General features: G+C 43.4%; 1 protein-coding gene across 2 annotated transcripts in view; it reads right to left on the bottom strand.

Annotated features, from left to right (window-relative positions):
• Positions 1 to 4,340: 4,340 nt before the first annotated feature.
• LOC134097595 (kinesin-like protein KIF13B) overlaps positions 4,341 to 12,623 on the bottom strand; it is a 37,245-nt gene continuing 28,962 nt past the window's right edge. The window contains exons 37-42 of one of the 2 annotated variants that reach the window (XM_062550511.1): positions 12,172 to 12,277; positions 10,372 to 10,505; positions 8,966 to 9,028; positions 8,507 to 8,680; positions 5,944 to 7,135; positions 4,341 to 5,620 (exon numbers count right to left, since the gene is read on the bottom strand). In XM_062550511.1, the coding sequence (XP_062406495.1) occupies positions 5,274 to 5,620; positions 5,944 to 7,135; positions 8,507 to 8,680; positions 8,966 to 9,028; positions 10,372 to 10,505; positions 12,172 to 12,277 (2,016 nt within the window). In that variant the 3' untranslated portion in view covers positions 4,341 to 5,273. The remainder of the gene's footprint in view (positions 5,621 to 5,943; positions 7,136 to 8,506; positions 8,681 to 8,965; positions 9,029 to 10,371; positions 10,506 to 12,171; positions 12,278 to 12,623) is intronic. The other variant, XM_062550512.1, reaches the window with a different exon arrangement.

Here is a 12,623-nt window from a genome sequence, read left to right as displayed (position 1 = left end):
GTCTGACCACTTGAGCACTTTTTTATCAGGCTTCTGAAGATTTTTGCCTATAAATCGATATTTTAGACCAGGAAGAGAGTGGTATTTATATTTGATTGACGTATACAAGGAGACCAATCACTCACCACCATTATCTCATTTTTGGCATCTAAACTCTTCATATACTTTGATTTTTTTTGTTCCCCTCCTTAAAGGGAAATGACTTACCAATGCCTTCACTTAGTGTCCCAATTGATGTCATGTCCTGCTTGATCAAATGGCTGTAGATTTATAGTGGTGTGTAGGCTAAACATATTATTCTATCAAGGACATATTCTAGAAATAAGAAATATTCTGGATATTTGCGCTGGCTCTGTGTGTAATATGAATCATGTGGCTGGCTTAGACTAATCTTTCAACCCGAAAGATCAGTGTTTCAAACATCAAGAGAGAAACCGAATATGCATAAATTGATCTAAGGAAAGGGTTAAGTTCTAGTCCTTCACCCTCAACTGCCCCACACATCACACCTACCAGTGACAGCAGAGGTGTCAGATATTTCCAGTGTATGCTGGAGAAAAACACAGGGTCTTCTCCCTAACCATAACCTTGGCACAATCTAACATGCAATCTGTTCACGTTGATGGCAAATATGATTACTGCATATGCAAATAGCTCTCAGATCCTGAGAAGGTGGTGTGATTAGCAAAACACATAAGATGATGTTTTAAGAGGATGTACTACTCACCAAAGACCTATGACTCAAAACCACTATAAGATGACTGGCTCGCTGCCACACTGCAAGCTGGGGTACATATAGTGCCTATAAAAAAGTATCCACCCTCTGGATATTTGTCTTTTATAGCTTTATAAAGGGAATCATGGTCAATGTAACTGGGCTTTTTTGACAAGAATTGTGTGTGTGTGTGTGTGTGTGTGTGTGTGTGTGTGTGTGTGTGTGTGTGTGTGTGTGTGTGTGTGTGTGTGTGTGTGTGTGTGTGTGTGTGTGTGTGTGTGTGTGTGTGTGTGTGTGTGTGTGTGTGTGTGTGTGTGTGTGTTTAACATCAAAGTGACTGTGTACCCTGTCCAAAGGACATGAGGAAAATGAGTCAAAACCAGTGACTGGTTTCTGGGTCAGTGGTAGCATTGTGTCAGCTATGGGGGATTTATCACAGGGCTAGTCTGGTTTCCTTCTGACTCTTGAATTGGGGGATTATTACAATCCACTTTCCAATTGGCTTGACTTGACAGAATAATCTATAAGCTCTCATGTTTTTTTTTTTTTTTTGGTAGTCCTTCATGAATGAAGTGGGAAACAGCCAGACAGCCATACTCATCAAAGCTGGGTAGCCTAAGCTCGGCCTACTGGTGAAGGAAGCCTAGCTGTGATGAGGAAGAGCAGGTCCTATTAGGTGCAGGGCTGATGATCGTTTCTTCCCCTGTAAACTAAGGAACGCAGACTTGGGATCAGGTGATTGACTTACTCAGTGTGTGGGTTGTAAACTCTGGTTACACTTCCCTGTCCACACCACATCACTGAATTTAATTTATGATGAAGATTAGCTGACTAATGTTTAACAGTTACAAGATGTCGCAGGGTTAACGTAAAAACCCAGTACAAGTCTAGTACCTCTGGAAGGAGAACACCTTGAGTATAAAAGATTTACTACACTCTCTGGATATTCTGTGAAAGCAGCTCACCATTCTGTGAAAGCAGCTCACCATTGTGTCAATAGCCAGCAGAAGCAACATGAAGACAAAACAAGCAGCCTTGGCATGAGTGAGACGCATGGCGATGAAGGCCAAGCCGAGACCTGGGAGAATTCCATAGACAGAGAAGAGGACATCACAAGGCCATCTGCTCCTGATCATATCATTGTAATGTTATTAGATAGATGGTAGATGATATGTGTGTGATAAGCTGTTTATCACTCCCCTTTGATTTGCTTAGTGTTGTGCCCCATGCAGTTCAATGGTTCTTCTAATGCACCTGTTTGTCTGCATGCAGGTTTCTATTTCAATAGGCTGATCAATAGTTGCCACCATGTTTACTGGCACTCCTTGCTTTTTGCAAGTATAAGGAGGACTCACACTCTGAGAGAGAAAAAAAAGTCTAGTAGTCAGGCCTGTTTTTTAAACCATGTATTTTATATGGTTTTATAGACTCTGAATATTTTTTTGGAAAAATATAAAACATACATGGTTTGAAAACTCTTAACTGATCTATTGACTACCGCACTAGATAAATGTATAAACTAAAAAGCAAGCTCAACTCCATGATTTTTGACTCCTTGTTTTTCTGCCATGAACCCCAGCACTGAGGAGACAGCAAAACTCACTCCAAAGCTGGCACTGCTGTTCACAATGGCCACCCATAAGCAGTGCCCGTGGTTAAGAGAACATTTGCATAGTACACATCCACAGACATGTCTATTTGTTGTGTGCAATTTTGCTTATTGAAGCATAATAAAAGCTGTTGTTCAATGTGTTCCTTAGGTTGTTCAATGTGTTCCTTATTTTATGGTTGCTGTTATTATATGTTTCATTTCATTTCATTTCAAGATTAAGGCAAATGTAATACACAAAGAATAATTTGTTTTTAAATCATAAATTATTATTTACATTTATATACATATATATTACATTTGTTTTAATGTTGAGAATAGCTGTTACTTGTAACAGTTGTTTTTGAATGTCTTGTTGCTTTCGAGAACCGTTAGAGCGCTGATGCCCAAGATGTAGGAGAACAGCACCTGCAATCCTCCTGTCGCCCTCCGCGGTCCTGAGAGGGTTAGTCATCGTTGACAATTGTTTTTCAATCTTCAATCTTCTGTGTGAGTCAGCACGACAACAGAGTGCTATAAGGAACCAGCTGGACCTTATCCTAATTCTGATTTGGCCTCGACATGGTCCTGATTTGGACATGATCTAGAGCAGAACCAGTAAATTAGCTCCATGTGCGCTTCACCTGGCTGTCCATGAGGCGGCTGAAATCTGGATAGTGGTAAAACTGAATCCCTTGTGAAGCTCGAGGCAGACAGAGTCCTTGTAGCAACAGCCCCAGAAGCCTGACGCACGGGAAGGGGGCAGTAAAGCACACCACACGATAGAAGAGTGAAGACAGAATTCTGAAGGTTATAATCTTTTCAGATATTACTCTGTGAATGTTAAATTGTTTAGCAGTCTAAAGTGTGGGAAGAAAACCTTTATAATATACCTCACATTCATAGACCAAGTTGTATCAATCTGACAACCACATATCTTACCTGCCTTACAGAAACCTACAACACCACTGAAATTATATTTTGTGTACAGACTTTTAAAACTTTCCTGAGTAAGTGGTGGTTTGCCTGACTGTTAAGTGTAGATTGACACAATGACAACAAAAATAATCAGATTATCCAGATTATTAATCCGAGTATTTGACAGGACCAAACAGCAGATTCTCACCCTCGTCCATAGTGCAGTTTCTTCAGGCAGTGATGGAACTTTGCTGGGTATACTGGTCCAGTACTGGTCAAATGACCCTGATGAAGGCGTAAGCCGAAATGTTGGTCAATAAAATAATTCTTATCTTGAAGTTCCGAGTGTGCCACGACACTTTTGTTTAAATCTAACTTTTCATTTACCGCCGTGAGCACCTCACAAGGTGTGCGTTTACTTTTTAGTTTTTACAAACATAATACTGGTCCAGTAACATCTTCATCAGATACACAGGCACCCCACTGGCCTCAGCGAACAGCAGGTAGGCCTAGGGCAAAAGGGAGAGCCTTGCCTACATATACAGTACATACAGCATTTAATATACTGTATGTACGACTCCAATTAATGATCAATACACACTTTCCCAGTATTTCTTACAAACATATAAGGGCAGGTGTTCACACTCTGAATTATCCAGACTACCTTTCTCCACAACACGTAGACAGGCATTATATACAGTATATTGAAGTCGCCAGTATTACCAAGAGGAACTCTCCCACATCTTGGTGACCCTCACCTCCCCTGCGCTTAATAGCAGAGGTAGGGGAACCTCCACACATCACCAGGCCAACCACAGACCCTGACTGAGCCAGGAAGTACACCACTTAAAGGCCCCAGTGCTTTGTCTTCCATTTTTTTGACTTCCATCTCCCTCCATCCTCCTTCATTCTTTTTAACATTGCTGGTCATCTTCTGAAGTACAGTATGTCCACCTGTTTCTATCTTATCTATGTGAGCTTTATACAAGTTTTATTTCTAAATATTTGACTCTACTCTGTTTGAATAGCTTATCAAACAGTGATGGGCAGTGATGGGTCACAAAATACATATTTTTTCTTTTTTTCATACTAAGAAAATGTCTCAACAAGGGAAAACACTCATGTTTTAATAAATAAATTGCTGGATACCTTTATTGCAATATTGTTCAATCAGAAAAACAGCTAGACCTCACACATTTCATTCCATGCCAATTTCAATGTAATTCGTACATCATGCAATAACAAAAAAGACAAACATAAAACCTGGTCTGGCAAAAGTATTTTTTGTACAATTAATTGGAAAACAGAAAACGATGTAAAACCACACAAATATTTTTAACTGTCATATTCTTTTAGCAACACACACACACACACAGACACACACACCTACCACCCTTCATAGATTACATTCGCGACCTGTATGACCCACTCACACCATGATGTATATAAAATCCACTGGTCCACTCTTCCCAATTCAAAATATTTCATATTTCATTTTTAAAATAATAATAATAAAAAACTTGTATTTGTACTTGTGCTCGTGCAAACATATAAGTATTCTTGATTAATACATGAATGTAGAGCTTTACATTCTGCACTGAAGGGTTTGGGTATGTGTTTGGTCATTCCAAAAGGACACCACAAAATGCATCAGTAGAGAAGTCTGACTGCAAAGGTCCACAACGTTCAAAAAAGTTCATTAGTCATCACTTCCTGAGACTGTGTTTTCAGACAGACAGCAGTCTTAAAGGCACTTCTGAGAGATTACTATTTACAATATAAAATACATATTTTGATTAAAGCAAATCTGTTTGGTGTTTAATCATGACGGTAAACAGAATTGGCACTGATACTCATTTGGCCAACACTTCATTTGACTCATCTAGGACATATTGGAGATTTTGAGGTTTGAAGTTGCTGGTGATACATTAACAGCATTGGCAATGTAGTGCTTCATAAACACACGGGCATCTGCTACGTTATTCCAGATTTCAGTGGCACACGCAGCAGTCCAGATAATCCACTCTAGAGTCATTCCAGGAAGTTCCCTAATTAGCTGTTCCAGGACTTCCTGTTCTCACCCCGACGGGCTGCTCCAGCCCCTTCCCTCTTTGCCATGGCAGTGAGAGCTGCCAGGTTGGTGTTGGAGGCAGAGAGCCTGGTACTGGAGCCCGACAAATTGGTGCTGGAGGCGGACAGGTTGGCTGTGGACTGGGACAAGTTGGTACTGGACCCCGAGAGGTTGGCGGTGGATGCCGAGAGGTTGGTGCTGTGGCGCTTCTTCCTCTTCCGCTTCGCCGTGCCCTCTGCTCGGGTGACCCTGTCTGGGCGCACCAGCACGCCATAGCCGGGGTTGCACTGGAAGTACTGTCGACCATTCACAGAGCCGTCATTCTTCCCTGTAGGAAGGATGATATCAATGAAGATGATAGATCAACGGAACAATGAATATTACACCACAAGTTTTTTTTTTCTTGGCATACAGAACAAGATCATCCATGTATTATGTTATAGCGGTGTTTCATATACAGTACAGGTCAGATAGTCATAGTCATCATGAACTATAATTGTAATTTTATTGATGTGAGTCCTTAAAATGTTGACAAAACAATGTTCTACATCAAATATGAAATAGAACATATTCAGCACAACCGTCAAGTTCAGTTGAAACCCTCCTAGTTCTGTGGCCATCAGTAAAACCCCCAAGACCAAGCTTACATACCTGCTGGAACATCCAGCTCCACCCCGACCCAGGTGCCCTCAGCAAACTCCGTCGGTCCCACATAGCGCACAGTGCCATGCTTATTGGTGCCCACGGTCACATACACATCTTCTTTCAACCAGTCTGGCAAGGGGCACTCTGGTCCCTCTTTTTCCTCCGTGCCTTCCTCCGTGTCCGAGATGATCTCCAACCTCTCCAGGGGATCCGAGATGTCCAGCAGACTGCCACTCCCCCCCTGATCTCCGATGCCCTTGAAAGACTTGAGGTCCGAGGTCTTGATCTTCTGGATTTTGAAAGGGTTACCAATGGCAGCAGCTTTGGTTGGAGCCTGCTTGTTGGTGGACGGAGGCGGTGTTGGTGCTTCCGATTGCTGGGTCAAAGAGGGAGTTTGTGAGGGGCTTGGAGAGACGCCTGCTTCTGCGGTTGGGGGGCTTTCGGAGTCAGTTACAGTCGGTGTATCTTTGGAAAGGGCTGGGGGCTGTGGCTGTGCTGGGGATGTTGGAGGACTAGGTTCCTGTGCCACTTCTAAGGAAGCGTCAGGGACCGTGGGAGGATCTGGCTGGAGGGTACCAGAGTGGGGCACCTTGGGGGGAGAGGAGGGTGGGGAACTGGGGGAGGGTTGGGTTTCTGCTGGGGCAGGAACAAGGCCGGAGGGGGGCTCTTCTTCGGGGGAAGGGTCCAGGTTAATGGGGTGGGATTCCTCTTGAGACGCTAAAGAGGATGTTACATCAGTCTCAGCTTCAGAAGGAGGAGGAGAGGGAACTGGGAGAACATCAGTGGGTTCTTCTTGTGTGGGAGAACTCTGCAGTGGGACTGTTCTGGTCTGGTCCTCTGAAGCTGGCTGCTCATCTTTGTCATTATGGCCAACCTGAGGCTCTTCAACCTCATCTTTGTCAGTATCATCGTCAGTTTTTATTGGAGGGGAGAGAGGAGTGCCCATCTCTAGGTCATCCTGATTGGTCGGCGTGGAAAAGCTGTCGGACCACACCGCGTCTGCTACGCTGGACTTTGAGTCAGAGGTTGAAATGGGGGCTTCAGACAGGGTTCCCACGGAGATGCTTGTGGACATGTAGCCACTGGATACGTCACTCACAGGGCTGGGGGTGGGCTCCTCTGGCTCCAGGCCAGATGGTGGCGGGGGAAGGGCCTCCAGGGATTCTGATTGGTCGGCTGCTGAGGCCTCTGCTTTGACCTGAGGAAATAATAAAATAAAAATAAATAAGAACTAATACCGGCATGTATACAGTCGAAAAAAGCGGACTACATACGTACACAGTCATTTCCTGTGTATTAGCCGCATTGTGTATAAGCCGCAGGACAGTGTTTTGTGCAAGTTAAGAGTCCTGCCACAAGTCACAAGTCCTGCACTACTGTGCATACTGTGTTATCTAGAGCTCCCCTATCTCTTATTATCTACAGCAGACATTTAACACTGTCCTTAATCTAGTTAGCAAACACTATAGGTGGCATTGGCTCACTCCAGGCACTACAAAAACAAGACATTGCAGAACCTTTATGTTCTATATTTATTTTCTAACATATTTTGTTAATACACTGCATATATCTATATTATTCTTTCTACAACAGTAATTTTCCGCATATAAGCCGCATTGTGTATAAGCCGTAGGACAGTGTTTTATGCAAGTTAAAAGAAACAAAACCATATTAACGCCTTATTAACTGCCCCCCTGTATTAACCTCACAGCGGAAGAAATTTTGCAAAATCAATGTATAAGCCGCGGCTAATAGTCGGGAAATTACGGTATATTATAATGTTACTGCTACTACATTGCACATATCTGTACATGTTGTTCATACTCTGTTTATATTACATTGCCATATGTATTCTCCTCCAATAAGGGAACTGCTGTTAGATTTTTGTGATTTTCTTTATGTCATACTTTCTCTTCTCTCTTTGTCTCAGCCACAGAAATGGCTGAGACAGAGCGTTTATTGTAAGCAGGCAGAACGCCAAATGGTGTACCGAACTAATCGCTCGGCCCAGAAGAGACCGCTTAATCAAATCTACCCGGGAAGGCCATATCCTTACCTGCCCCACTCCAATTTAACCCCAGACAAGAATTTATCATTTGTCATGATATATCTAGCTAGATGTGGTTTCATGGCCAATACTGTAGCTTCACTTTGTAACACTGTACTGTGCAGTGCTTAGAGATCTGCTGTAATATCCAGAATAACTATTCTCGCAAGCCAGCCTCAAGTTTTAAGGAGACCATTTTAATAGCATTCTTCACTGCTAATACACTGCAAATACTTACATATTTACATTACTCTAAACCATCTTCTTTAAACCAACTGTATACTACTACTGTCTACACTGCACTGTATTTCTTATCCTGTCTATGAATCACGTTTTTGCACTTCTGGTTAGACGCAAATGGCATTTTGTTGTCTTTGTACTTTTACTCCACAATAAACAATAAAGTTGAAACTAAACGAATCTAAACCTTTGTTTTATACATTTCAAGTCTAAAACTGCTGTGACACAGAGTGTGGGAACACAACAGAACACCGAAGAACACAACATGACTGAAAGACAAACCGTTGTCATGGAGATGTCAGTGACAGCTGCCTCCGAGATGCTCGACTCCATGTCGAGTGAGCTGAAGGCGGCGTCATCCATCTGTGGAGGGGAGGAGACTGGAACGCTGGGGGCCTCATGTGGAGGTTCCGAGGGATCCTCTGGGATCTTCTCCTCTTCCGGAGTCTGGGCAACCTGCAAACAAAGAGATTGCACTGGAGATCCGAGGTGCTACACCATGACTCATCATAATACATTCAGTTTCAATTGATTGAAGGAAAAAAACAGTTAGTTATACAACTAATAGTAATTTGTACATTTGCAATGCAGACCAGTCCCAACACTGGGAAAGCAATTTGAAAACCATTTAAAAATGGCTCTGTTTTTAGACAGAGAAGGAAATTAGGCATACTGAGTACACAAAAGGTAAAAAAAAAAAAAAAGGTAGAACAGACAGTGAGCAAGAGAAAATACACTTACTAGTTTTACAGTCCCAAGGTTCTCGTCAAGGCTTGCAGACTGTACGATAATGCGAGGCACATTCTTTAGAGAGAAAGTAGAGAATATAATCAGGCTTGAATGTCAAACTTAGATTAGATACGTTTAGAGGAATCGACCGGTTTTGTCATTTGAAATTACTGGAGGTGACAGAGGAGAGGGACCACCCATGATTCATGCTGCTTTTATTTTTCCAACCCTTCAGAGTTAATGCCTTAGAGGCTGGGACTGAATTTAAGTAAGGGATAATGTATTGTCCACCGGAAATAATTAATGCAAAATCAAATGTTTATCATTCATTAGGAAACGTGGTTGAATTTTAGGTCAAATCAAAGACAAGATTAGATTGTGGATCCTAAAATACAAAATTAATGTTTGCTGCACAACTGATTGTTCAATTTCAAGACTCCACACTCAGAAAGTACTGGTCACCTTTTGTTCTTCATGCCCAATGTGTTTAACAGCAAAGCTGTGAATGCCCAGTATAAAGCATGGTTAGACTACAACACTTTCTGAGTCTGGAGTGTCCTTGAAAGGCATTTGGCCATTTGTGTGTTACACCTACTGGCCCCCCGGTAAAGAGGTCAAACACAACTACTCTGGCTTCCTCAGGGTCCCTGAACTCCGGCCTATCAGGCTCCACCTGCAAACCAAATCACCAGTGTCCTCATAAGTATAAGTATAAGTATATACTCTTTTGATCCTGTGAGGGAAATTTGGTCTCTGCATTTATCCCTCCCCGTGAATTAGTGACCTTATTAACGCTTAAAAATGCATTCAAAATGCTTAAGAATGCACAAGCACTCAACACTTATCACAAATATTCACAACAACAGTCATAGGCACCCATGTAAATTGTGAATTGTCTACATTTTTAAAACCAGTAGTTGTGATCACCACTTACTATGGACACTAACGCGATATGCATGATCTCCATCCCCTAAAGACCATGTTCACACATAGCATATTCGGCATGAATGTCCCTTCCATGTCCCTTTCCTCTGAAAACACTAATATGCTGCCCACATTTCCTTATGAACTACAGTATGCAGTATAAGCCTCAAATAAGTATGTCATTTGTATATTAGTCATGTATGCACGACACGTTTGTCATTTAGTATATGTTAGTCAAATACAAACATGCAATTTGGAAATTTTCAGTCTTGTTATGGAAAACTGGCGTGTTAGTCTTGTACTGTATGTAGGCCACATATGTCATTTCGTTATATGCAGATTTTAAATGCATGACCTATCATGTAATTTCCAACAGTTGTGTGCTACTTTCAGTGGCACACTTGGTCATGATCCCACTTTCTCATACATAAAGCCTGTAGTGGGGCACTGTGGGTGCCCGTGGGGGCCTGTGGGGGCCTGTGGGGGGTCCCTACCTGCTGGGAGAGTGAGGCAGGGCGCAGGTCTTTCTTCTCGTCTCGCCGGGGGAACAGGGACTTGAGCATCTTGGGCACGGGGGGGACCAGGGCTTTGACTGGGGAGAGATAAAAGGCAGCCATGCCTGAGAGACCTGCATGGGATGGAGGGAGGAGGAGGAGGAGGAGGAGGAGCAAGGAGAGGAGGAGAGTAGAGGAGGAAGACGACATATGGGCCAAGACCGGAACCACGGGCCAGGACAAGCAGCGGAAGTTTCCGTTGGAGAAATAGAGGAGTCCGGAAATGACAACCAGAAGGAGGAGGAGGAGGAGGAGGAGGAGGAGGAGGAGGAGGAGGAGGGAAGGGACAGAGAGACAAGTGTCATGTTGACAAGCCACCCAACACCAGCTGCAAGCATTGTCATGACAACGGCACAGAACAAAGGGAGAGTAGAGTATGGGCGGTGACATCTATGGATATTGACTGTTGGTGAGGATCATTAGGCAAGCTATTGTTGGGTTCATCAGCAATTTGTACTTTTGTACCAATTCCAATTGCGTTTGCAGACACCAAATCCAATCAACAATTCTGGACAGCTGAACATTCTCAATCTGCTGTTAAATCAACATACGGAGACATCACTTAAAGATGAGGATTTAAATGAGAAGGACTTAGTAGAAGAGCCGATAAAATTATCATAACAGATGTCATCTGAACAACAACAACAAAAACAGTTGTCTTTTTATGTGTATTGGCATTGATTTTTACAATTAAGCAGGAAGCAAAACACACACAATGCCCCGTAAGTGCGTCCAGGTCATTCAGCACAGATGGGCGAACCAAAGCATGGATGAGCTCACAGCAATACAAGATGGAAGGCAACATGTGGAAAACACTATGCTGGAGTAAAAGCAGCTTTCCATGCGAGCAATGCAATCTTTATCAGCATTTTAAAATCCCACCACCATGTAGCTCACAGAGACCCCCCACGACCTCCCCTCCATATCATACAATCCATACAGTAAAACATATTTGCAATGTTGCAATGTTGCAATAATTTTAGAGGATGACTATGAGTATTTATAAATGAACCACTTAATTCGTTTTTATGTTATAACCTTTTTTCCCCACTAGGGAAAACACACTAAGACGGTAAGACTGAACATATTGTGGTATTTAAATAATAAATTAAGTACCACAATATGTTAAGTTGTCTGTTGTCTGTTGCATATTGTCTATTCAAGAATAAACTGAATATTCTTTTTTTACTGGAAGCCATTAGGTACAAGCAATCTCCTAACTGATGAAGTGCAAACATGTAAACATCTCTGGCCAGAGAACATATGTGTCTCCACAGACAAATATCTGTTGTGAAGACACACATGTGTCCCACCTGAGGGAGAGGAGGAGGTGGGGAGGAGTGGAGGAGTGGAGGAGGAGGTGGAGGGGAGGAGAGGAGGAGATGGAGGGGAGGAGGAGTGGAGGAGGAGAGCCAGGAGAGGAGGAGGTGGGGAGGAGTGGAGGAGGAGGTGGAGGGAAGGGGGGAGAGGAGGAGAACAGGGAGGTGAGGAGGAGTAGAGGAGGAGTGGAGGAGGAGGTGGAGGGGAGAGCAGGGAGAGGAGGAGGTGGAAGGGTGGAGGGGAGGGGGAGAGGAGGAGAACAGGGAGGTGAGGAGGAGTAGAGGCGGAGTGAAGGAGGGGGTGGAGGGTAGAGCAGGGAGAGGAGGAGGTGGAGGGGTGGAGGGGAGGAGAGGAGGAGGTGGAGGGGTGGAGGAGAACAGGGAGAGGAGGACGAGGCTGGTGGGCTTTTCTGGAGGTTACCTGGGTCGGCGGCCGGGCTGCTCTGCAGGCTTGTGTTGGAGGACGCGGGGCTCTTGAGGTGAGGGGGCGAGAGTGCAGACACGTCCTGCTGGCTCTCCCAGGGATTCTGGGAAGGATCAGCAGAGAGGAAGAGCGCCAGCGTCAGCGTCAGCTCAAACCTGACAACATTTACACTTCAAACAGACCCATAGACACAGGTCCTCAGAAACAGTGTTTCAACAACCTGACCTTTTCAACCAAAGGCTAGATAGATAGATAGATAGATGATAGATAGATGATAGATAGATAGATAGATAGATAGATAGATAGATACTTTATTGATCCCCAATGGGAAATTCAAGGCTATATTTGTGCTACTGGTTAAACTTTCTGAGAATGAAACTACTGGCAAATTATGTAAAACCTCTATATTCTGGGACACAATGAATGAATGAATGAATGAATGAATGAAT

This window comes from Sardina pilchardus, chromosome 12 (genome assembly GCF_963854185.1).
Source record: "Sardina pilchardus chromosome 12, fSarPil1.1, whole genome shotgun sequence".
NCBI classification, from domain to species: Eukaryota; Metazoa; Chordata; class Actinopteri; order Clupeiformes; family Clupeidae; genus Sardina; species Sardina pilchardus.
This window is presented reverse-complemented; position numbering and strand designations above follow the sequence as displayed.